Source organism: Rhinopithecus bieti, unplaced genomic scaffold (assembly GCF_001698545.2).
Source record: "Rhinopithecus bieti isolate Rb0 unplaced genomic scaffold, ASM169854v2 scaffold_31548, whole genome shotgun sequence".
Classification (NCBI taxonomy): Eukaryota; Metazoa; Chordata; class Mammalia; order Primates; family Cercopithecidae; genus Rhinopithecus; species Rhinopithecus bieti.
Window position 1 is genome coordinate 1,314,164 of NW_016814470.1, and position 26,013 is coordinate 1,340,176.

Consider the following 26,013-nt stretch of genomic DNA (forward strand, 5'->3'; position numbering starts at 1 on the left):
TGAGGGGTGGCGGTTGACAGATTTACTAGTGGTAGATTTGGCCAATTACTAGCTACCTACTCCAGCCTCCTAAGCATCTATCAAATGGGCACAACCCCTCCCTTGCCAGGTGGTTAGAAGGTGCCCAGGCATTCATTCAGGCATCCAGTAAGTGTTAGTTTTCTTCTCTTGCACAAGTTGAGAAGAAAGATGTGTGCATAGGTGAATACCAGTAGTGGAGAAGAAGTTGGGTGTGGTGAAGGGAGAGGAAAGAGAAGCCCCTGAGGCTAGTGTTGAGTAGGGAAGCTGGGCCTCTGGAGCCAGGGCAGCCGAGTCCTTGACTGGGGAGGAGACAGAGAGAATTGCATTGTTGTTGTTGATAATACTGACTTGCTGCATGGCAAGTTTTTAGAAGGGTTCAGGAATCCATTTAAAACTCTTAAAACTCTTTGTAAATGTTAGCTGCTGCCATGAGGCTTAGTAGCTGTGTGCCGTGAGCTGCTGCAAACATTATCTTACAATAATCCTCTGGGGTCTGCTGCTTTCCCCCTTTACAGATGAGGAAATTTGAGGTCCAAGGCTTGAGGTAACCTGCCCCAGGCCACAGCTAGGAAGTGCCAGAGCTGGGATTCCAATCCTGGTCTGTCTAGTTCCAAAGCCTCCACTCTTCCAGTTACCCCATTCTCCACTGATGTCCGGTGACGTTAGCTCTCATTCCACTGGCCTCCAGCTCATCTGGCTCTGGGGCCTTTGCTGTGATGACCTGTCCTGCCCCTGCTCTGTAAGGCAGGCTTGGAGTTCCTAAGAAATAAGGAGACTTCCCCAGAGTCCAGCCTCAGGGTAGGAGATGCCGGCAGCTAATGCTGAAGGCATGTATGCATGAGCAAACACTGCCAGGGCTGTGAGCTTAAAAATGGATCCGTCTCTACTCAGAGGGAACCCCATGCCCTGTGGTTTTTTGATGCATGCATTATTTATCTCAGGCTTGGAAACAAATGTTGAGAAATTATTCCTGAAACTGGGGTACAACGGGTTGGGGGGTGCTTGAAGACATAAATCTTTACATTGCAGTCTATTAACAGACTTCCTTCAGCGAGACATTCATGTGGACTGAGCTGGGGGCAAAGGTTTTGGGGGTGCTACCTCCTACCACCCACCCAATGAAGGAGCAAGAAGAATGGGAAGAGCCACTCCCTCCCTCCCTCCTGAGGTGGCCACGCCTCCCCTGCCCTCCCCAGCTCAGCTGTACTCACCACCAACTTCATTGCAGCAGCAGCAGCTCCAGGCGCAGCACCTCTCCCATGCCACACACGGCCCCCCGGTCCAGTTGCCACCCCACCCGTCAGGTCTCCAGCCTCCAGGAATACCCCCAGTGACAGGGAGCAGCTCCGGGCTGCTGGCATTGGGTGCCCTGGGCAGCCAGGCCCATCTGACGGTGAAGGATGAGAAGAACCACCATGAACTCGATCACAGAGGTGCGGCTGGGCTGGGGCAGAGGGTGGGGTGGGGTGGGGCAAGGCTGGGCATGGGCACTCATAGGCCTCACAGTGAGTGGACCCAGCAAGTGCTGTCGCCCTAGGACCAGGAGTTACCAAGGATTTGGAGCCATCTGTTGAATACTTGGTGCATGGAAGCCAGCGCCATCTGCATCCCATGCACCTTTTCCTAATCCTTGGTGTAGACCTGGTATTTCCTGTCCTGAAAACCCTGTCTGTTCATCTGGAGCTCCCTCCCATCTTCCTACAACACCTATGCCTGGCCTTCAGGGGCCAGCCCCAGTCCACCCCTTCAGGATGCCTTCCTGGTCAGATTAGGGGCCTTTTTCAAGTTCTCATAAGAGTTTAAGAGTTGGGATGCAAAGCTAAGTCCTTGTTACTGTTCTCTTATATTCTACCCCTGGAAAATGTCTTGTGCTTACCATGATCATTAGTTCCCTAGGACAGGGGCCAAGTTCTTGGGTGTTTTCCTTAAATCTACATCTCACCAATGCAGAAACCTGGGAAAGGTGCACAGTCAGTGCTCAGGTAAAGGTTTGTTAGCTGGCTGCCTGTAAGTGGGAGTAGTGTACACCCCAGCAAGAGATCACATTGACTTGGAGTCAGAACTTGTTCCCTGACCCTCTGTGAGCCCTTACCATGAGGACCCAGGAAGCTGCACCGAACGTGGCCTCAAGAGTGGTTCATTGGATCAGAAAAGAGAAACGCCTGGCTCCCTGGGAGGCTCTTTTCAAAAACTGGTGCCAAATGCACTCTGCCCTTAGATACGGTATTTACCAGGGCAGGTAGCCAACACCTTCTGAGCACTGGGGACCTGGAATGTCACCATCCTGCCTTGGCCCAGGCCACAGGGTGGTAGCCGGTCCCGAGAACTGGAGGCTACATTTTTTTGTCTCACAGTGGGATGGTCCTTTTGGCAGAGGAAGAGGGACCTCTCCACGGCAGATAGGAGAACTGGGGAGCTAGTGCTTAGCTGGGAAAATTATCAGAGGCTTCAGCTTTTAGGGGTATCCTGAAAAAGAATCAGAGAATGGTGTTAATTTCAAAAACAAAATTAAAGAAACCACTCCTAAATTCCTTTTTTTTTTTTTTTTTTACAATAAAGTTCTTAACTCCCAGGTCCTGCTGGTATTTTGTATGGCATGATCCTTCCCAAGCTTGTGGTCTTAAGACCACTAGTCTGCTAAAGAGTAAACTTGGTGCCCTTTGGCATGACAGGAAGAACTGGCTCAAAGGCCTCCCTTCCCCACCCTGGGGACTGGAGGGGTGGGGGCAGCACTGGAATTTGGGTGGCGAATTTCCAAACCAAGAAATGCCACCTAATGGCCCTACCTTGGCTGATCCACAGAGACAGCGATCCAGGCCTTCTGCCCATTTAAAAACCAGTGCACTAGCAAATCACAAAAGCCAGCTGAACTTAGACTGACCTTTTCCTTTCTTTTTTGTGTTTTGTCTTGGGGTGCCTGACCTTCCTCCTGTCCTGGCCTTCCTTCCCCAAAGAGAGAGAATCCAGTGCGGTAAGTGTTGGCACTCTGGAACCCAGAGGGGTGTTTGGGTGCTGGGAGGAGGTAGGACTTGGGGCTTCCAGAATCATGGGCCTGAGACCAGTCAGTTGGTGTCCAAAGCTGGCTTCCGGGTTCCCGGTTCTGCTCTGTGTGTTGAAACTGGGGGTTTTGTTGTTTGTTTACTCTTGCCGAGCTAGGAGACCTGGCTTCAGTGCTGATGTCTTAGTCCAGAGCCAGGGGTGGTAGTGGCAGGGTGAGGGGTAGTTACTGTAAGAAAATGGGAGCTGCTGTCGTCACCTGTTGAGAGTGACCTTCAGTTGTGGAAGCCCTTCATCTCTCCAGGCTTTAGGTCTGCCATTTGTCAAATGAAGAGCTTGGGCAAAATGAGCTCTAACTCCCTTTCTTATGAGAGGTGATACTCTGAGAGGTCAGCTGACCAGCCCTGGGTCTTCCATTGCAAGGGGCTTTGTAGAGTCTCTGGGCTAAACCCAGGTCTAAGGACCGAAGTGTCCCATGTTGAGGGCCAAGGTTCTTACCCACCCCCCAGCTAGGGTGCCTCTGTATCATCTTGCATCCACCTCATTCCCTTCAAACGCCTACAGTTTCTCCCTGCTCTGGGCTTTCACTCGATTTAAGAAAGTGCTAGCAAGCGAGCATTAAGGCCAGGCCGCCTGCGTGTCTGCCAGCTCTGAGATTTGTTGTAAATCTTTCTGATCACACTGAGGCTCCGAGGTTCTGTTTCAAGTGAATAAGCCTTCTGAATAAGCGCAGTGGAGTCTGGATAAAAAAAATCCTCCAGCGATTAGCAAAGCTATTTTATTCCTCATCGCCGTCCTTGTATCTGGGGCCATCTAATCTGTTAGGATGGCTTTGGTTATTACCTCGTGTTAAGTAGGACTTGGAAGGTCAGGCAGTTAACTAACCATCTAGACAGCAGCTTCCTTGGGCAGCTCTCTCCAGTCCAACCCTCCTTCCCTTCCTGGCCCTCCCCCAACCCAGGCTGACTTTTAAACCTCCCATTGACAGTGAGGCTGGCGTCGCCTCTTACCCTGCCTATATGCTTAGAAATCCAGGACCACATTTGGACTGAGGAATGGCTAGGTACCTAAAAGAGGAGTCATTGAAGCTGAAAATCCATGTTCACTGCCTCCGTACTGATCCTCTTAACAGTGGCATTTTTGGAGAGGCAGTTTGCTTAGATAGAAGGAGGACTGGATTGGACATTTTAAGGCTGAGGTCTGGTCCCAGCTTTATGAGACCCTGCGTAGTTCTCTTGGCCTCTCAGAGCCTCAGTTTCCTTATCTATACCATGGGAATAATTCCTGCTTGGCCACCCTCTCAGCTTTGTTTAGGAAGACCCATGATAACTTGACTGAGGATCCAGATTACCTGGCTAGCAGGGACCCACGGCAGTGGAACTGGAGGGGGAGTGGGAAGGCCAGCACTCTCTAAAGAGCATGAGTCTTTACCTCATCCTCATCCCTATTGGCTTCTGGCTTTGTGCCTCATCTGTGAAAGTTTTCTGCTAAAAGACCCTCTCTGGGAACCCCCAAGAACTGGGCTCTTTACCATGCTTACTGAGGTTCAGGCATGGCACACATGGGCCACAGGAAACTCCAGTGGGAATGAATCAAGATGCTGGGCAGAGGCAGCAGTGGGCAGCTCAGGGCTGAGGCTGTGCGCATGGCATGTGGTGTGGTGATGGTGTCAGGGGCGGTGTAGACTGAAATAATCAGGCTTTGGAAACCAGGTTGTCAACAGATGAGGCCTACGGCAGGAAGGGCAAGGCTGTGTCAGAGTGGGAGGGGGGATGGGGGACGGGCTGGAAGCTGTCCCAGAGGGGTTAGTCTGGAGTCCAATTAGAGGTAGCTTCATTCATATTTCCTTGCCTAGCCGAAGCAATAAAAAATACTTAGTTTTTTGGCCGCCTGCCAGCCAGAGGCGGGCTGGATCGATGCCGCTAAATGCCTGACATGACTCTCCGGTAGCGGCGAGGGTTTTCAGCCTGACTGCATGAGAAGAAAGAGCTCGCTGTTCTCCCGAGCCGAGCACCGGGTCGCAAGGAGAAACACGAGCAGCCGCTCGCCCCCTCCCCTGCCCGCCCGCCCGCAAGGGGCAGCCAGTGCGAGGGGCTGGAAGCATTTCTGCTTAGCACAGGGTGGCCGCCACCGTCAGAGGAAATGAAATGAAATGACGGTGATTTTTCTGCCGGCGATTGCAGCAGCTAATTGAATTGCGGCTGTGCGCGCATCGCTGCCGCTCCTGCACGGCTGTGGGGAAGGTTGAGCTGCAGTTCCATTATAACCTCCATTTTTTCTTCAAGGCTTGATAACTCTGCCATTTTAATTTGCTTCAGGCAGAAACTTGGCAGGGAAGGGCTGCCCAGAAACCGGCTTAGGAAAGGAAATTAAGTTCTGAGGCTGGTTGCCGCACTGTTCCCACCGAATACTGCCCAGCTCTGTTCCCTCCAAGTGGCCCTTGCCCCTGAGCCACCCTTGGCCTCTGAGAAAGTGGAGAAGAGAAGTGAAGCCTCATTCCACTTGGCTTCTGATGCTCTTCTCTTCTGAACAGATGTCCCTCTGTGTCTCCATGTGACCTCCTGTGTTGCATGGGGACTGGGACCCGGGATGGCCTGTCCTTTTCTTCCAGCTCCATCATAACTGGACCATAGCTGCCTTGGAGGGCAGGGATTGTGTCTCGTTCTTTCTGCCACTCCTGGCCTGCAGCACCAGACCTGACCCAGGGCAGCTGCTTGGAAATTGGTGGGTGGGTGAAGGTAAAGGTTGGGCTCTTAGGAAGGAGTAAACCTCAGCAATATTGTAGAGGGGCATTGGTCCTGATGTTATTCTTTGGACACAGAGGTTTGCTGGCAGGTGCCTTGCCAGTAGCACTTCCCTCCCTGCTCCCCAGCTCGGTGGTAACAGCCACATGGTGATTTCTGACCACTATCAACCCCCAGGACTGCTCCGTCATCTTCCCTCTTCCCAGGCCTCCCATCCCAAAGGCTTCTCATCCTCATTTGCTTTGTAGTTGAGGGAGAACTCATGAAAATTTGAGGTTCCCTTTGTGCCACCTTCTGCTAGGGGAGCTTGGACACATTCACCAACCTCTCGGGGTCTCCCCTTGGTAATGGCTACAGAGGCGGTGACTGTCCCTGCCCTTGTGCCTTTTCCTGTCTCTGTCAGAGGGGAAGGCTTCATGACGTGGCATTTTTGTTTTTTCACAACCCTGGTGTTTCTCCAGAGTTGCTGACGGCCTTGCTGTGGAGGCACCGAATGCTCGGCTGCTCATCTCCACTGGGAAGTTGGTGGCTGCCTGACACCCTCCTTCCCTATCAATCTTCCCATTCCTGTCGGGCTCAGCAAATGAAGTATTGCTCATGGCCCCCGCCTGTCAGCTCAGATCCGTCTTACAAGACTCAGTGCAAATTCCACTTACCCCTCCTTTGAGCAAATGAGTGCGGCAGGCTCGAGATGGGTGGTGAACGAGACCCAGGTGACCCTCGCCCTCACGGAGTGTAGTCTCACAGGCCAGAAGGCAGACAGCTCACTGCAAGGTTAATTATTTAATAGCAGTGCAGAGCTGCAAAAGAGAATTGGGGGTGCTCCCAGGGCATCTGCCCAGGAACTCAGTCTGGGGAGTGGGGAAGGCTTCCCTGGCAAGGCTCTGATGGAGCCACGATCTGCAGGGCAGAGAGGAGTTTAGCTTCTCTTCCCTCCTCTGACCTCCCTGTCACCTGCACTTAGCAGTGTGTGGATGTGGGAGTTGTTACATACAGCAGAAAGTTTTAACCCCAAACCCTCTTCTTCCTTCCAGAATAACTCTGTGTCACCCTCGGAAAGCCTCCGGGCCAGTGAAAAGCACCGGGGCTCTGCGGACTACAGCATGGAAGCCAAGAAGCGGAAGGCGGAGGAGAAGGACAGCTTGAGCCGATATGTATGTCTGAGGGGCCATGGCACCACTGGGGTTTCTGTTGGGTAGGGCAGGGGGTGTCTGCAGGGCCCAAGCTGTGGCCAGGGTCCTCTTATGGCTGGCAGTGAGTCAGAGAAGCACAGGTGGCAATAGGTGGCCCCATTGAGGGCAGGGTGGGGAGGGGCTAGGGTGAAGTTCACACACTGTGAGCGTGTGAGCCACTCTAGGGCGAAGGTGGACAGGGAGGTCATCCTGGCCTTCATGGGGTCTCTTCCCACAGATGGGTCAACAACCCCATGCTGCTGTCACGGTGCTGCCAGAATCCCACTTGGCTCTAAGGAGCTGCTCCCGACGCCCCGCAAAATGTGGACCCTACAGTCCTCTCAGTCGGCCCCAGGCATGCACTCACTTGGCCACCCAGTCATGTCTTTTATTAGCCTTTTAATGGGATGCCCCCGGCACATGAGACCCTAGTGGAAGCATGGCTGTTGTGTTTCCCCTGTGCCAGGCTGTGCAGGGCTGAGAGCTGGGACAGAGGGAAGGGGAGGATATGATGCAGGGCCTCCACAGTCTTGCACCCAGCCCTCTTCAGCTACATGGCTGCTGTGTGGCTTTGGGCACATTGCACACCCAAAGGGCACTCAGCTGTGTTTCTGGGAGAGAAGGCAAGTCACTATCCCACGCAGAGCGGGGGGATTGACCAGGTGAGAGCAGCACACTGACTGTGAAGGGTGGTGAATGTAAAACCAGCTGGGAAGAAGCTTCTGGCTTCAGAGAGAAGCAGAAAGGCAGGCTGTGGGGGCAGGGGCTTAGAACTGTTATGATGGGGTGGGTGTCAGTGTGGCTGCCCAGTGGGCACAGGAGTGGAGTAACCTAGGGGCTGGGCTAGGGGACAGCCTCACAGGGAGACCGTGTTGAGCTGGAGTGGAGCCTGTGGAAGGGCAGGGCTGGAGTAGAAAGCATGGACTTTGGAGTTTGGCCTGGCGTCAGGTCCTGGCCAGTAGAAGGATAGGGTGGTTTGGGCCCAGTCGGGTGGGGAAAGTGTGGCCTCTTACCATTTGGCTTCTCCCTTGGCTGCAGGACAGTGATGGGGACAAAAGTGATGATCTGGTGGTGGATGTTTCCAATGAGGTATGGGCAGGCCTGGTCACAAGGGGGCTCTTGGTTTGAGATGGTTTGGGATTATTCCTCCCCAGGGTGGGATCTCTTCTGTCTGTTCTAATATTGCTGGCAGACTGAGCAGGGAGACAAGGCCTCCAGTCTTGGGGTCTCCGGGTCAAGAGGAGCAGGGCAGGGCTTTGCTGCATGGTGTCCAGGCATTTATGGGCCCGGAGGGCCTCCTGCAATGCGTCTCCAGAGAGACACCCCCAAAGATCCCAGATAGGGGCCATCTTCTATTCCCCGTGAGTGATCCTCCATCCCCCCAGGGGCTCAGCCTCAGGGGCCTGAGGAGGAGGAGCTGGAGAGCATCTACACTTGGCCAAACCCAGGCAGGCTGATTGAAGTCCTGAACTTGTGTTTGACATTGGGCAGATCACACTTCCACCCTCCCCAGGCCTCAGTTGGACCAGATGGTTAAGAGTTAGTTTCCCCTCACTGTGGGACCCCCAGCTTTGAGCCAAGCTCTTCTTCCCACACCCATGCCCTCTCCCTTCCCACTCCCAGAGCAGGGAAGCCTCAAGGCTGGCTGTTGCTTTCAGTGCGTCTCTGCATCACTTGTGTTTTCAGGACCCCGCAACGCCCCGGGTCAGCCCGGCACACTCCCCTCCTGAAAATGGGCTGGACAAGGCCCGTAGCCTGAAAAAGGATGCCCCCACCAGCCCCGCCTCGGTGGCCTCCTCCAGTAGCACACCTTCCTCCAAGACCAAAGACCTTGGTCATGTATGTGGGGTCTGGGTGGAAGGGAATGGAAAGGGAGCGGCAGGGACCAGAGCTGGGGTGGCGCCAATTGGCGGGCAGAGGGGTGGAGTAGAAGAAGCTGGATGGGTGATTGGCCCAGGTTTACCTCCTGTGCCTGCTGGGCCTGGGCTAATGAGTTAACATTTTCTGAGCCTTGGTTGCTACATCTGTAAAATAGGAGTGATCACCCCAGTCCCTGCCAAACAAGGTTGGGTAAGGATTGAGAGGCTGTTCGGCAGAAGCTTCCCACGGGGCTGGCTCTGGGCTTCATGTTGGGACTGGCACCAGTTGTGCCTGGCTCCTAGGAGAATGGAAGCCTCATGGCCTCCCTTGTTGTGCATCTCCCCTCTTCAGAACGACAAATCCTCTACCCCTGGGCTCAAGTCCAACACACCAACCCCAAGGAACGACGCCCCAACTCCAGGCACCAGCACGACCCCAGGGCTCAGGTCGATGCCGGGTAAACCTCCAGGCATGGACCCGATAGGTATAATGGGTAGGCACCATGGGCTGGGTTGATCTGATTGGGGGGAGGGGGTCTGCCCCTGGCCAGGGCAGGAGTCACACACACCCATGGGATAGAGCACAGGTAGTGTCTCCCAGGGCCTGCCCTTGGGGACTTCACGGTCAGATTTGAGGAGGAGGTGACACCAGGGTTTCTGGGGCCCCTGCTGGGCCAGACATATGAAAACAGCATCAGACAGGTCAGGGCTCCCAAGATCTGTTCCCACCCCTGTCATTAGTCCAATGAGGCTCTATGCAAGCCCATTTGGACCTCCATATCCTGCTCTGTAAAAACAGGTGGGTGCATCTGCCAAGCTCTAAGTTTCTTTGGCTCTGAAGGCAGGGATCCCAGTTGGGTGGGTTCAGTCTGAGAGGACTGCCTGGAGCAGGCAGCTTAAGAATGCAGGGAGGGTTGTTGCTGGGTGAGGTGGCCGTGGCCATGTCCCAATCACCCTTAGGCCCACCTCCCTGATGCTCACCCCCTCGCAGCCTCGGCTCTGCGCACGCCCATCTCCATCACCAGCTCCTATGCAGCGCCCTTCGCCATGATGAGCCACCATGAGATGAACGGCTCCCTCACCAGTCCTGGCGCCTACGCCAGCCTGCACAACATCCCACCCCAGATGAGTGCCGCCGCCGCTGCTGCAGCCGCTGCTTACGGCCGATCGCCAATGGTGAGCTTTGGAGCTGTACGTAGACCTTTTGGCTCCTTTCTTGGGGACTGGGCGCGGTGTGGGGAGCTGGTGGGGGTTGGAAGGGTGCTCTCCACATGCCAGAGGGGGCCTGGGGGCCCCTCAGGGTCTCGAGGCCAGGCAGCTGACCCTGTAGGGAGAACGTATATCGGAAACAATTGAGACTTAGCTGGAAGGGCACACACTTTGGGGCCAGCAGACCTGGGTTCCATCCCCCACTGGCCTATGAACTGCCCTGTGACCTCACGCAAGGCAGCCTCCCTTTCAGTCTGCGAAACGAGGCTGACACCTGCCTTTCCCAGCTCTGGGGGGTGGGAATCCCAGGGCGAGTCAGGTGATGTTCATGGAGTAGGGGTCTCATAGATGGGACTGGTTGTTACAAGACTTTCTATTGTGGTGAATGAATAATAAGAGTTAGGGGCCTGGCACGGTGGCTCAGTAATCCTAGTACTTTGGGAGGCCAAGGCGGGTGGATCACCTGAGGTCAGGAGATCGAGACTAGCCTGGCCAGCCAACATGGTGAAAGCCTGTCTCTACTAAAAATACAAAAATTAGCTGGGTGTGGTGGCAGGCGCTACTCGGGAGGTAGAGGCAGAAGAATCCCTTGAACCCGGGAGGTGGAGGTTGCAGTGAGCCAAGATTGCGCCACTGTATTCCAGCTTGGGCGACAGAGCAAGACTGCATCTCAAAAAATAAAAAGAAAAAGAAGAGTAGTTAGGGTTGGCGGAGAGATGGGCCCTTTTTTAGGAGACAGTTTTCCTTTTTACCTCCTGGACCTTGGGTGGCCTCCTCTCCACTGGCAGGCCCACTAGGACCACAGGAGAGGAAAGAAGTAGGGCAGGGCCAGCTCTGCCTTGCAGAACAGGGAGGATGCTGGTTCAGAGTGGGGTCTACACACTGTCACCCGCTCCCTGCCACGGGCCTTCCTGGGCCTGTGTCTCCTCTGAATCAATGGGCTCTGCTCTGCTCAGCTTGTCTCTTGGGTTATAAAGTGGCAGAGCCATGCAGGTAGGACCCTGGGGTGGGTGGTGGAGGAGGCAGGGGTGGGGGTGTGTGGCAACACGGCTGATGGAGGGCTGTCTTGCCTTGCTTTACAGGTTGGTTTTGACCCTCACCCCCCCATGCGGGCCACAGGCCTCCCCTCAAGCCTGGCCTCCATTCCTGGAGGAAAACCGTAAGCTTTGGCTATACTTACTGCATGCTTTGTAGGGTGGGCAGGAGAGAGCACTCTACCCCCCACTTCTAACAACACACGTCATCCCCAGAGTTTGCCCTGGTGCATGTCCCTTTGGGAAAGGTATCTGTCCCTCTGGAGGCACCGAGGCCTGGTTGCAACCCCAGAAAACTATAGGCAAGCCATGCTTCTCAGCACCCACGGAAGCTCCCTCCAACAGAGGAGCCATGGGGTTAGCTAAGTACATGGCCACTGGGCTGGGAGAGAAGGAACACTCCTCACCGAGTCACCTGGAGCTGTGGTGGGCCTTGCCAACTCCTTTGGGCTCTACCTGTTGGGAAGGCCCCAGTGCCGCTGGTAGCAGGCCCTTCCCTGTCAGCAGTGCTTTCCTCCCCTGGAGGGCACACTCTCCCCGGCCCTTCACTTCCTCGGGTTGCTAGGAAACTGAAAGATTGAGCCTACAGATAATGCGGAGACACTGCCTGACACAGTCCTCTAATTGTCCACGAGAATCCAGATGCTGACTGAGAGGGTGCCCACCAGAGCCTGAAACAGCAGGCAGGCCAGGCTGGCTCCCACCGACTCTGACACGGACTTTCCCATTTGCTATTGGAGGGGCAAGCAGATCCCTTCCCTAATACCGCCGGCTCCTAAAGCAAGAGGTGGCATTTCAGCCATGCCCTTTCCAGGGTTGGCATGTTGGGGGAATGTATGGATCGTGGGAAAGGGCATTCCAGGACATCTGTGGGTTTCTGGTCTGATTTGGAGCAAGGATATATAACCGGTTGTAAAAATCAAAGCTGGTCTGTTAAGCACTCTCCACCCTGGTGGAGCCCTCCCAGTACATGGGGTTACTGGATTCGAAAGGTTTCAGAGCAGAGGGGCCTGGAGGCAGGGCAGCCAGTCGGGGGCGGTGCAGGTGACCTGGGCCAGGCCTGTGGGAACTCTGAGGGGCTGGGGTGGATGGCAGCAGTGACGGTTCTCACCTTTTCAGAGCGTACTCGTTCCATGTGAGCGCTGATGGGCAGATGCAGCCCGTGCCCTTCCCCCACGACGCCCTGGCAGGCCCCGGCATCCCGAGGCACGCCCGGCAGATTAACACGCTCAGCCACGGGGAGGTGGTGTGTGCCGTGACCATCAGCAACCCCACGAGGCACGTCTACACAGGTGGCAAGGGCTGCGTGAAGATCTGGGACATCAGCCAGCCAGGCAGCAAGAGCCCCATCTCCCAGCTGGACTGCCTGGTGAGGATCCCAGGGCCGCTGCGCCTCCTCCAGCTGGTGTAGGAGGATGGGGCAGCCTGGGCCACAGGCGAGAGCCTCAGGGCCCGGCTCAGCATCGTAGGGGCTGAGCAACTTTAGGCAAGCTGGCTAACCTCTCTGAGCCCCAGTTGTGCCTTCTGTGTGTGGGGCTGATACTGACCTCCTGGTATTCATGAAAGATCAAAGGCTTGTGAATTTGAGGAATGAGGACAGCCAGGCGGCTGCTGGGTATAGGGGAGGCTGTAAGCAGGGCTGGTGAGGGTGCTCCGTATTGCTGGACAGGACTCTCCTGGTGCCCACGAGGGGAAGTAGGCAGCACTCAGCCCTGCCCCTTCTCCCTCCAGAACAGGGACAATTACATCCGCTCCTGCAAGCTGCTTCCTGACGGGCGCACGCTCATCGTGGGCGGCGAGGCCAGCACGCTCACCATCTGGGACCTGGCCTCGCCCACGCCCCGCATCAAGGCCGAGCTGACATCCTCGGCTCCCGCCTGTTATGCCCTGGCCATCAGCCCTGATGCCAAAGTCTGCTTCTCCTGCTGCAGCGACGGGAACATAGCTGTCTGGGACCTGCACAACCAGACCCTGGTCAGGTGAGCCGGCAGGAGGGAGCATTAGTGCCCTGTCCTGGGGAAGTTTTTACCCATCCTGCCTGGTCTTGTTTGCTGTGACTTTGGTCTTGTCTGAGGTGCTGTGGGGTGGGCATAATCGTTGGGATGAGGGATGCACAGGTGAAAAGACAGCTCCGCCTGCCTTATGCGAGGGACAGAGGAGGGAGGGCCATTGGGCCCAGGAGTTTGGAGAGGGCTCTGGGAAGAAAGTGGAGCTAGAGCTTGTCTGGGAAAGTGGAGGTCAGATTAGTGGAGCAAGCAGAGAGGCTGGGAGCAGAGGCCCAGAGACCAGATTGGGGAGACCTGAGTGGGAAGCCACATCATGTGGTGGCTAGACAAGCCTCAGGACAAAACTGCTGGGTTTGAATCCTGCCTCCACTATGACCTAGTGCAAGTCGCTGAACCCCTGCGGCTCAGTTTCTTCCTGTGTAAAACAGTGACAATGGAGCGTCTGCCTCTGACTGTGCTACAGTGCAAAGGCAGACGGGGTGCCTGGCCCAGCTGACTCTTTTATACATGGGCTGTGTGTGTTATTCAGCGTGTTCATGGATGGCCTCAGCCCCATAGTTCATGCAGGGTGAACAGATAGATTAAGATGGTAAATTGAGGGCGCATGGAGTGCGGGCTAAGGAGCTGTGTCCTAAAGGCAGTGAGGCTCTGCATTCTCTTTATCAGTCATCTCACACGTAGCTTCCCCAGGGCCTTCCTGAGCCTGCAGCTCCACCTTCTCCAGAGGCCCACCCTGGAGGGATTCAGTCTCAGAGGCCTGGTGTGAGGTCCCCTTTTCACCCCCTGTTTCCCAGGGGAGATGTCCCGGGGCAAACCCTTCTGTGGAACTGGAAAAGAGGCCAGGGCTAGCTTTGCTGCAAGCTCGCTAAGGGACCATGTACATAGTGCACTCTTCTGGGCCTCAGTTTCCTCTTCTACTCAGACTGCCCCTGGGATGGCTGCCACCTGGCAGTCTGTGGTTCCCGGGGCTCACCCTCTTCCCTGCTTGGCTTTCATAGGCAGTTCCAGGGCCACACGGACGGGGCCAGCTGCATAGACATCTCCCACGATGGCACCAAACTGTGGACAGGGGGCCTGGACAACACGGTGCGCTCCTGGGACCTGCGGGAGGGCCGGCAGCTACAGCAGCATGACTTCACTTCCCAGGTGTGCGGCCCAAGACTCCTCCCTTCCCAAAGAGCAGTGTGTTCCCTCCCTCCAGGGCCCCAGTGGCTGGGTCAGGGACAAAGGGATCCTCACAGAGTAGCCATTGCCAAGAGACTTGGGACCAACCTGAGCCATCTGGGAAGGCTTCTGGGAGGAAGCAGCAATGAAACAGACAGAGATGACCTTGGGGTTGGACACTTTTGGCCCAGCTGTAGGAATTCGATTTCTTTCTCCGCTGCTATTGAGCACTTTGTCCTCGGCATCCTCATTCACAAGATGGCAATAATAGTAGCACCCTCCTAGGTCTGATGTGGGCACCTGAAATGATCCCTCTAAAAACTGTAGCCATAAACCTGACTCACAGAAAGCATTCAGTAGATGCCAGGGATTGTTATTTCTTATTTGCATTCCCCACTTTAATATTTTAATCTTAAATGTTTAATATTTTAGTAGGCTTTTTTTTAAACTCAGTTTTTTCTTAAGGGAAGACGAAAGTCACAGAGACAGAGTAACTTTGAATGCAAAATGTGTGTGCTTTCTCACCTATAAAATGGGGATGGAAAATGACCTCCCATACTCCTGGGTTATTGGGTGGGTAGGGAGGGACCCTGAGCCTCAGAGGACCTGAGCAGCACCTTTGGGAGCCGCCCTCCTCTTGAGGGCAAAGAATGCTGAGCTCAGTCTGTCTCCCCTCCCACTGCCTGCAGATCTTCTCGCTGGGCTACTGCCCCACTGGGGAGTGGCTGGCTGTGGGCATGGAGAGCAGCAACGTGGAGGTGCTGCACCACACCAAGCCTGACAAGTACCAGCTGCACCTGCACGAGAGCTGCGTGCTCTCCCTCAAGTTCGCCTACTGCGGTGAGCCTGGGATGGGCCCAGGCCTGATGGAGTGGGGTGGGGAGCCCAGGGCAGCCTGAGCCAACAGGACAGAAGAGGGGCCCAAAGCTTATAGAATGAACCAGGCCCCGGAGCCAGGCCTCCTGACCCCTGGGCTGGTGCCCCTTCAGCACCCTTTAGTAATCTTGTTCTCCATCCTTGTTTCTCGGATGCAGATGTCACCATGAGTTATTGAACTCTCAGGACACTAGGCCAGAGCCAGTTCTTACAGGCTTGGGGCAAAGGAACAGGACAGTAGCAGTGCAGGCAGTTCCTCTTGGTGGTTGCAACCACTGGCTTTGACATCTGATAGCCTTGGATGGGAATGTCTGCTCCTCCACTGACAAGCTGTGCAGTCTTGGACATCTCACCCTCTCTGAACTCTAGTGGATTTTCCTCTCTGGTCGGGAATAGCATGGTGTTCATGGCTTTCAGGGAGCAACAGAGCTTTAACACATGTAGAGCCCTGGCCGAGTGCCTGCTTGGAGGAAGGGTGCCCACTGACTGCTGTCTTCAGCCAGGTCTCCAGACTCCCAGGGCTTGGATATTTTCGGTATTTCCCGCTGCCTTCTAGTAGTAGAATTTAGAAAGGCCAGTCAATCTTAGTGGCTTTAACAAGAGTCTTTCGGGGCAGTGTTATGACTGCAATTAACTTCAAATCCTACCTTTTCCCATCCTAGCCCTGCCCAGCCCTCCCCCTGGATTTCAAAAAAGGCCTTCTCCAGGTATCCACGAGTCGTTTGCAAAATGCCTCTCGAAATTGAAGAGTCATACTAGTTAGCAGTTCTCACTGCTTTTCTGTGGCAGCCGGTCACGTCTGGGGCTGGTCTTGCTTTAGAGGGCAGTGAGCTACAACCTGATTATGCCTTTGCATCCCACCTGCAGGCAAGTGGTTCGTGAGCACTGGGAAAGATAACCTTCTCAACGCCTGGAGGACGCCTTATGGAGCCAGCATATTCCAGGTACTGCCCACCATCTGAGTCCTCCTCTGGGTTCCACCCAGAGTTGAAACTTGGCGGTGGTGATGGGAGTGAGGATAGCAGGAGGAAGAACAGGAGGAGCCTGGAGCCAGGATCAGACCTGCCCTGGTCCCCTCCCCACCCCTACCTGATGGGGAAGCAAGATGGGTTCTCCCAAGGACCTGGGGACTCCAGCAAGACATACAATCTGCTACTAATGGCTTCTGACCCCCGAGGGCAAGGGCTTTTAAGCAGGGGCCTTGTCGGATTTGTTTGTCGGATTTGGAGAGCGAGGAGTAGCATAAATGTTTTTGCTCTGGGCTGGATGCTGAGCACCTGCAGGAGGTGCGCTGGGCAGCTTCCCTCCTCGAGTGAGTGAGTGTTTCCACCTCCATTCAGCACCAGCAGGGACATGGACAGGAAAGAGAGAAGGAAAGGAAGAGGCTTTTTATAATCTACCAGGATCTGGGGCCTGCCATACTGCACTTTGATGGGCACACACATGTATGCACACACACACAGGCACTCTTTCCCACACACGATCAAACTCACACTCATTTACCCATGCACACTCGGTCTCCCACACACACTTTCTTCCTCTCTCTTTCTCTCTCTTGCACGCACGCACGCGCGCGCGCGCGCGCACACACACACACACACACACACACACACACACACACACACTTGCGTTCTCTCTCACTCCCGCAGCCAACATGCCACTGTCTGGACCCAGACTGAAATGACTGGTGTCCAGCATGTCAAACCTCATTGTTAGGGTCTCTAGTTACAGCACATGCTTCAAACATCAGGTGCCAATCCTTTTCCTAACTCATCAGGCTGTGGGCCTGAGCTGCTGACGCCAGCTCCTAGCTCGGAAATGCTTCTTCCTATTTGTAAACTCAAAGAAGCTCGTGCTAAAACGTCCTGTTGTGATCATTATGACTTACTGTAAAGATCACGTGGGAGACTGTTGCTGAGCTTTTCCTTGTGGAAAAGCAGGTGGGAGGGGAGCTCTACCTGAAAATGCTTCATGGGTGGTTTAAAGCCTCCCCACCTCCTCTTCACTGCACTGTGCTCCAGGTTGGAGCATCAGAGAGGGGCAGAGGAGGGCGGTTGTTTCCAAGAGAACTGAGATGGTGTTGAGCACTGGAAAATGAATTCCTGTCTTTTTTCTCCCCGCACCCCACGCCTTCCTGCTGCTTCTCCTCGTCTTCCTCCTCCAGTCTAAAGAATCCTCGTCTGTCTTGAGTTGTGACATTTCGGCGGATGACAAATACATTGTAACAGGCTCTGGTGACAAGAAGGCCACAGTTTATGAGGTCATCTACTAAACAAGAACTCCAGCAGGGCTGTCAAACTCTGGGAGAAACCGACTCGGCTCTGACAGGGAGACCCCCAGGCGAGGGGCCTGAGGATGGTGGAGGATGGGCCGCAGGCAGCCGAGCGTTCGGGGCTGCGCTCCGGCCGGCTGAGAGGGCGCGTGCCCCATCATGGTCTGGACTTCTGGGCCTAGATTGATGTGTCTCACAGACTCAGATGGGTTCTGCTCCTCCTCCTCCCCCTGAACAATGCTGGCAGTTGCTACAAATAGATTTATTGGAGGCTTATGGCTCCGGTTCCCCACAGACCCGCTCATGAGTCTCTTTGTTCTTCCCCTTTCTTTTGCCCTGTGCCCCACCTTGGGTCGGGGATGCTGGAGTGGACCACATTGTTGTGCTGGGGAGGGGTCTCTTTTGCCGATTGTGCAGTGCACAAAATTTGTGAAAAATGTAAATAACAGACTCCTATTGCGGACTGACCAGTGGGAGAGGCCCCTTCCCACCGGAAACTCTGACCGTGTGTTTCGCCTGCTGTATTTGTAATCCACTCATGGTGGTGGCTTTTTTTTTTTTTTTTTTTTGTTAAATAAACAGATGTTCTCACCTGGAAAGAGGAGACAGGGAGAGGAACCAATTGAAGAATGAGGAGAAAAGTCTTAGATTGTGGAAAAGGCAGCCAGGTTGGCCACAAGGTGCCTGCAGGAATGCCTGTGCCTCCACACGGGTCTGGGCATCTGGACTGAGCACGAGCCGGCCAGACTGAGGGATGGAAGGCACTGAGATGGGGGCCCGTTCGGGCAGACGCCTGCAGAAACAGAGCTTTCTGTGGTCTCTTGCACTCTGGCTGCCTCTTGCCCTCTCTGTGTCTCTCTTTCTTGGTCTTTCCCTCTCTCCTCCTCAGCCTGGTCTTTCTCTTTGGTGCACACTTAGTTATTGTTATGAGCAATGGAAGTTCAAAGGAACTCCCTCTCCAGCTCTTCTGAATCTTGGGACACAGCCTAAAAAGGACAAAAAGTTAGAAGACAGCATAGCAACTCAGCTCAGGGAGCTACCAGAGAAAAATAGCAACTGATGTGGGTGCTTTTTTTTTTTTTTTTAATTTGAATAAAAGAATTAGAAGTGATGTCCTTTTATAAAATGCCTTCTCCCCCTTCCTGCCTACAGCCTCTTCCTCTCCCCTTAGAGGGGGGAAAGTGTATAAACCTACAGGGTTGTGAGTCTGAAAGGAGGATCTCCCTCACCCCCACCCTGGGCAGAGCAGTGGGGTTGGGGGGTGGGAGAGGGGGACGCAGATCCTGGCACACTGTGGATATTTCTTGCAGATTGCAGTCTCTCGTGGGCCAAACAGGTTAGGTAGACTATTGCCTCTGGCAGGTGTCACCTTTCGGTGCCATGTTCTGAGGTGTTAGGATTTGGGGTTTTTTTTGTTTCTTTTCCTTTTGGTCTTTTTTTCTTATTCTTCTTTTAAAGAAAAGCTAAAGGCCGCTGTGAGTCCTGGTGGCGGGCTCTCCATGGATGTAGCATATCGAAGATAATTTTTATACCGCATTTTTATGGATTATTTTGTAACGCGTGATTCCGTCTGCTGAGGAGGAGGGAGGGGCTCCAGGGAACGCCACCCACCTTCAGTGAGGTTGCTCCCCAGCTGAGCGCACCGGGCATGGGATGTGGAGGCTGGTGCCACACCCTGCGCCTCTCCAAGGCTGGGCGCGTGGGGCATCCAGAATCTCCCTGGGTCTCAGATGTCCATCTGCCACCTCTTGCTAAGGCTCTAGCCAGAAGGGAGGGTGAGGGTAGAAGAAAGTTATTCCTGAAGAAAAAAAGAATGAAAAGTCATTGTACTGAACTGTTTTTATATTTTTAAAAGTTACTATTTAAAGGTTGGTTTGATTGTTGCGTCTTAATTGCCTCTCCCCCCAGTTTGTCAGTACCCCCCGCAGGAAAACAGCCAGGCCAGTGTCGCTCTCACATTCTGGAGCCTGGGCCATTTCCCGTCCATGCGAGCTCTTCTTATCTCACAGCATTCCCACGCGCTGCTCCCCCCGCCCCCCAGACACCCAGCAGCGCAGCGGGGGTTTCACAATCCCACACTGCGTCACCTCCCATCCAAGCGCCAGGGAGGGTGTGGGGTAGGAGCTAAGACTTCCTCTGGACAGATGGGCAAGGCAGAGTTCACTGAGGGGAAGGAAGACCACAGGTTAACACCAAAGTATTGTACAGCTGTCAATGCAAAACTTTTTTGGAAAAAAATTAAATGTAATGAACTTGAAGCGAAACTACAGTGTCTGTGAGCATCTGGACCCTGGAAACCTGCACCATTTTATTTTAAACTTAACATGTTTAGGTGGGACAAGGAGATCTTCGATCTCTAGGTCACAAAGGCGTGTTTTTGGATGATTCAGAAGGAAGCATTTGCAGAAGGGGCAGACCCAGAAATGCAGGTCATTGTCCCCAGGGAGGGAGTTGGGGCCTGGGAGGGAAGAGGAGAATGCTGGTGCCCATTCCCAGGGGCGGTACCCAGGCGCTTGGATTTCATGCACCCATTAGCAAAAGCGCTCGGGGCACTGGAGAGTAACATGATTTCCAACTCCTTATTTTGTCAAAGTCATTCTCAGTCAGCACAATTGCCTGCTGTCATTTCATACAAGAAAGGGAATCTAACGTTAAAGAAAAAAAAGGAATGACAATCTCAGCATAAAGCCCAGTCTTTATGACTAGAAAGGACAGCTGGCCTCTCTCCACACAGAGGGGTCATTTAGCTGGGGAGGGAGATCCTCTCAGGCTTATGGAGGAGACAATGCCAGCAGGTAGAAGGGACCGGACTGAGGCTGCAGTGGGTCACAGCTCTGCCTCAACTGGGGGGTGTGAGGAAAACAGTGCACCTCGGACCATACCTTTCTCATGTATCCATCTCTGGGCAATGCAAGAGGGCTGGGGGGCTGGGAGCAGGCTCTGGCCAGAATAAGACTCTACCAAGATCAGGGTGGAATTGGGGCTTGCAGGCCCTGGTTTGGGAGAAGAGGAAAATGTCCCTCCGGGAATACTCGCCCTCCAGGCTTGTCCTACTAGAAAGCAAGACCAGTGTTACTCTTTGAGGAGAGACTGAACCTCTGCAAGGCTGTTCACTGAGATTTCCTGGGCACAGTCAAGGATGGAGAGATGACCAAGATTCAGTCCCTGCCATAGAAGCTCACAGTTGAAGATGGGGGAGACGATACAGCCCCTTCCTTCATTTGACCTGTGTTCCCACTGCTGCTGTCCTTAATGCCAGCACACTGTGCCTCCCCTGTACTGAACCTCTCACTGCACATGCTTCCTTCTGCTGCCTCTCCCCACCCACCACCCCTCCATTGCTTTCCACCCAACCCTGGCTGGCAGCACAAACCACATCTGGGAGCTAGTTAGAAATCTAGAATGAGCTCCCTCAGTCCTACCGAAGCAGAATCTGCATTTTAACACGCTGCCGCGATTCCTGTGCACATCAGTATTTGGGAAGCATTCCATTCTAAGAGAAGGGGCCCACTCCATGGTAAAGCTATTCCCATCCTTAATCCCCCCACGTTACCCCCTTTTTACTTAACAGGGTGACAGGAGGCCTTGATGCCATTTTTCTAGCCTTTCTTTGTCACCCTCTAAGGGTTCCTTTCCTCTTATGCAGAAATCCAGGCTTGTAGCAACCATAACATTGACAACATGGTCCCTGCACCTATTTGCTTGTCTCTTCCCACCTAGACTAGCTTCCTTGGAGGGCAGTGCACAGGACCTCATCAGCCCACGGCAGTGCTAGTGAATGATGAGCTTTCACCAGTTTGAGATTATCCTAATTCACAGTGTCTGGCGTGATACCCAGGGCATCGGATGCTCAGTAACCGGAGCCCAGAGAAGTGAAATGATGTCTGGAGTGTTTTCAATTCTATTGTGCTGTTTTTGCTCAAAGCAAGATATGTTTTTTTTAAAAATAGAGGACCATAGTTGTCAGAGGCCAGGTTTGATGGTTTTAGTTCCCATCAAATTATAAACAAATGGGCTGGGCGCGGTGGCTTGTTCCTGTAATCCCAGCACTTTGGGAGGCTGAGGCGGGCAGATCACCTGAGGTCAGGGGTTTGAGACCAGCCTGGCCAACATGGTGAAACCCCATCTCTACTAAAAATATGAAAATTAGCTGGGCCTGGTGGCAGGCGCCTATAATCCCAGCTACTCAGGAGGCTGATGGAGGAGAATTGCTTGAACTCGGGAGACAGAGGTTGCAGTGAGCCCAGATCATGCCATTGTACTCCAGTCTAGGGGACAGAGCGCGACCGTCTCAAAAAAAATGTTTGGGTCATCTCTGGCAAGAGCTGAAAAAGCCACCCTTTCTAGCTTCCCTCTGAGTCACAGCACTGTTCCCTGCCCCCAGGTGGCCCCAACCCCAGCGTGGGCAGTAATTATGTAACTTGTAGGGTCTCTGAGAAGGTATGGAGACACAGAGATCTGGATGCTGGAGTGAGAAGAGTCCTTAGCAAACCTGCTGAATGTTAGGTACTGGCCGTCAAATAGCCCATGATGATACAAGTGTAATTTTTTCCCCGATAACTTATTCATTGTTTACAAATGAGCATCATTTTTAATATAAAGCAAACAAATCTGGATTTTTAAAAAAAATGTATGATTAATGGAGCGTTTTTAAACATTATACCAAAATTGGACCTTTTATATTTGAAGAGACATCTATACTAAGCCCAATTTTATAGATGGGGCAATTAAGTCCCAGAGAGGGCAAGTGACTTACCGTGAGCAAGTGACTTACCATGACTCACAGAGTCCAAGCCAACATGATGATGAAACACATCCCCCTCCCCTAAACCCTTAGCACACTCAGTTGGAGGATGGAAAGCTAGGAGGGAGCTGCCCAGCTTATAGGACTCGGTGTTGCTTGGAGGATAAATATCCAGGGAATGAGTCTTCCTGCTGCTCTACCAACAGGACTGGTAAGGAAGTGACTCATGGAAAGGAGATGGCCCAGAACAGTCATGGAAACCAGCCTCCTGCCTCAAGAACCTCCTAGAACTCACCCACTCACCCATCTTGCCCATCCTTCTATCCATCTATTTATCCACCCATCTATTACCCACCCACACATTTATCCATATACCCCTTCATTCACTCTTCCATCCATCTATCTAGCCATCCTATTCGCCCATCCATCCTACCAGTTTATATCGTGAGAATCTAACATGTGCCTGGCATGGTTCTTGATGCTAAGATGCAAAGATAGTAAGATGCAGTGCCTGCCCTCAGAGCTCTCAGCCAACTGGGAGAAAACATAGAAACTGGCAATTCCCACTCCGTGAGATACATGAAGGTGCAAACCAGATGCCACCACACATAGCTGAGGCATTGACTTGAGTATGGAAGGGCAGAGCAAGAGGGTCCTGGAAGGACCAAGAGCTAAACAGAAGTGAAGAATACCGTGGGCATGGCAATGAAAAGTTCAAAGAAAAGTGTTCCAGGTGGAAGGAACAGCATGTGCTAAGGCCTGGGGTAAAAGAGAGCACGGTCCCAACAATGCATCCCTACCTAACCCATCTAGTTCTTGCTCCTCCCTCCAGCTCCATCCAGCCTTCTTACATCCCAGTTCTTGCTGCAACTTCCCCACCCCTCACCCCCACCAGTATCCTCCAGGCCAGAAACTGGGCTCGGATTCTTGCTGAGCAGGCAGGTGAAACCAGAGGAGGGAGCTGGGCAGAGACCAGAGACCACAGTTCCAGCCTGAACCAGAAGAGGCAGAGGAATGGGGAGAAGATGGAGGGAGGCTGAAATTCCATGTCTGAGAATGCCCATGATAATGCCCCAGGGCTCTGAGTCCCCAACACAATTGGCATTAGAAGACCCGGGGATCTGTGACTGGATCATGGTGTATGATCAGATCCTTACCTGGGTAATATACCTACTAAGCTCTCACCACACTCACACAGTTACCTTTATAAACTGCACATCTGGCCCCATCATTGCCTGGCTTGGAGCCCCTCACTGGCCCTCTGCACAGCACAACTCACCCTTAACTCATCCAGGTGTGGGCGCTGTATCTTTAAAGTCATCCCTCCCCACTTACCTTGTTTCCCTTCACACACCAGCAGCACAGTACTTCCAATGCCCTGAAAAGCAATGCTCTCCCATTTTAGGTTTTGCATGTGCTTCTCTTTCAGCTTGGAATGCGGTGCATCCTTCTTTGAATTTCTGCTCATTCTTCAGGAGTAGGCCTTAATGTCACTTCTTCCTGGAAGCCTTCCCTGACTGCCCACTTCCCTACTCCTTGGTGCTCTCAGAGTGTTCTCTCCCAACTTTAGGTAGCACATACCAAGCACAATGTTAGTATGACTACAGATGGTTCTACTTAGGACTTTTGATTTTATGATGGGTTTATTGGGTATTAAATGCCTTTTTTTTTTTTTTTTTTTTTTTAATTTGAGATGGAGTCTTGCTCTGTCGCCCAGGCTAGAGTGCAGTGGCACAATCTTGGCTCACTGCAAATTCCACCTCCCGAGTTCAAGAGATTCTCCTGCCTTAGCCTCCCGAGTAGCTGAGATTACAGTGCCCGCCACCGTACACGGCTAATTTTTGTATTTTTTTAGTAGAGATGGGGTTTCACCATCTTGGCCAGGCTTGTCTCGAACTCCTGACCTCATGATCCACCCGCCTCAGCCTCCCAAATTGCTGGGATTACAGGCGTTAAATGCATTTTTGACTTAGAATTTTTTCAACTTACAATGGGTTTATTGGGACATAACCCCACTGTAAGTGAAAGACCATCTGTATTACTTTAATGATATGTTGTCTCCTGATGCCCAACTGACCCTCCTACCACACAGTGGGCTCTCAGAACAGTGACTTTGTCTTGTATTTCCAGTGCTTAGTGCATTGTAGGTACTCAGGAAAATGTTAGTTGGGTGAATCAGTGAGTGTGTGATGAAGATAATACACTAATATTTCTAGAGTGCTAGTGCATGTCAATCAGTGCTTCATAAATATTGTTTAATTTAATTCTCATAACTGACTTATGAGGTCATTGCTATTATTATACTCATTTTACGGATGAGAGAACCAAAGTTCAAGTTCCCCAAGGTCACACAACTTGTAAGGTTTGTATGACACTGCTGCTGGATGGATGGATGGATGGATGGATGGATGGATGGATGGATGGATGGATGGATGGATGGATGGATGGATGGATGGATAAATGAGTGGATGGATGAATGGGTAGATGGATGGATGGATGGATAAATGAGTGGATGGATGAATGGGTAGATGGATGGATGGATAGATGAATGCTGGGATGGATGGACAGATGAATGGGTGGTGGAAATGATCGATGAATGGATAGGTGGATGGATGAGTGGATGAGAGGATTGGTGGGTGAGTGGAGGATGACTGGTGGACTGCCTGCCTCATGAGGACTGGAGTAGAAGCTTGGACAGAACTGATCCCACGGGCAGAGGAGATCAGTGATCTTAGATGGAAGAGTATGGGAAGAAAAGCCAAGAGACAGAAGCTCCCCTGCCTAGATCAGACCTTCCTTACATCCATTCGAGTATCTCAGTGAATGCCCAGAAAACCCTACGTGTGCTCAACCTGACCCAGACTCAGTGCCCCTCTCAGACAGGTCAGAAGTGGGCCCTTGGGAGCTCCTGACTGCTGAGGCAAGAGAGGGAATGAGAATGGGGCTGTGGCCTTGTCTCTCCAGGGTATCACAGATGGAAGCTGCCCTGTGCAAGTGTTTGGTGGCAACAGGTTGGAAGATGAAAAGATTGGGCCTAGAATTTCCAATTCAGAAAAATGAAACAGCAAGCTAATAAGGATTCCCTTTGACCATGTGAACACAGACATATTGTATAAAATTAAAACACTTTTGCTAGCCTACATGAAAGAAAAGGGAATCCTTTAATGTGATAAATAAAAGACTTTAAAGGTAGAGTGGGGATCCCTAGCTCAGAACAATACCAAAAAACTACATAAAGCAAAAATGGACAGAATTACAAGGAGGAATGGGAAGTTTTATCATACCACTAAGAGGAACTGGTAGATCAAGCGGAGAGAAATTTATAAAGTTATAAAAGGTATGAACAACATAATTAACAAGCTTGAGACATAGAACCCTACAAGCAACTATTGGAGGCCACAAATTATTTTCTAGAACACCTGGAAGTCTTGGAAAGTTTTACCAGTAAAAAGTAGATAGAGTATTTTACAAAATTCAACACCCATTCATGACTCCCTTAAAGTTACAAACCAGGAATCAAAGAAAACTTTAGTCTGACAATGGAGAGCTGTATCAGACCTGCAGCCAAATAATAGATAACAGTGAAGTTTCAGAAGCATCATATTAAGGTCATAAAAAACAATAAGCCAGGACAGCAGTGTGTACCTGTTGTTCTAGCTACTTGGAAGTCTGAGGCAGGAGGATCACCTGAGCCCAGGAGTTCGAGACTAGCCTGGGCAATGTAGCAAGACTCCATCTCTTAAAACAATTTTTTTTAACACGAGATTATTCATTATTACTGTTTCTGTTCAACATTGTGCTGGAGGATCTAGCCAATGCAATAGGATAACATAAAAAAAAAGAATAAATAAAAGTATCATGATTGAAGTGAAAGAAAAAAGTTGTAATTAATTGCAGATAATATGACTAGATATA

At 52.4% G+C, this 26,013-nt stretch overlaps 1 protein-coding gene across 12 annotated transcripts in view; it reads left to right on the top strand.

Moving 5' to 3' along the window:
• Positions 1-19,618, top strand: part of TLE3 (TLE family member 3, transcriptional corepressor) — a 50,347-nt gene extending 30,729 nt beyond the window's left edge. For 2 of the 12 annotated variants that reach the window (XM_017851160.1, XM_017851155.1), the window contains exons 7-20: positions 1,250-1,454; positions 2,976-2,992; positions 6,797-6,916; positions 7,973-8,023; positions 8,621-8,773; positions 9,146-9,287; positions 9,785-9,984; positions 11,085-11,161; positions 12,156-12,405; positions 12,768-13,015; positions 14,041-14,188; positions 14,896-15,046; positions 15,950-16,026; positions 17,247-19,618. In XM_017851160.1, the coding sequence (XP_017706649.1) occupies positions 1,250-1,454; positions 2,976-2,992; positions 6,797-6,916; positions 7,973-8,023; positions 8,621-8,773; positions 9,146-9,287; positions 9,785-9,984; positions 11,085-11,161; positions 12,156-12,405; positions 12,768-13,015; positions 14,041-14,188; positions 14,896-15,046; positions 15,950-16,026; positions 17,247-17,354 (1,947 nt within the window). In that variant the 3' untranslated portion in view covers positions 17,355-19,618. Of the gene's footprint in view, positions 1-1,249; positions 1,455-2,975; positions 2,993-6,796; positions 6,917-7,972; positions 8,024-8,620; positions 8,774-9,145; positions 9,288-9,784; positions 9,985-11,084; positions 11,162-12,155; positions 12,406-12,767; positions 13,020-14,040; positions 14,189-14,895; positions 15,047-15,949; positions 16,027-17,246 lie in introns of those variants that run through there. The other 10 variants (XM_017851162.1, XM_017851158.1, XM_017851164.1 and 7 more) reach the window with 7 other exon arrangements.
• Positions 19,619-26,013: the final 6,395 nt, after the last annotated feature.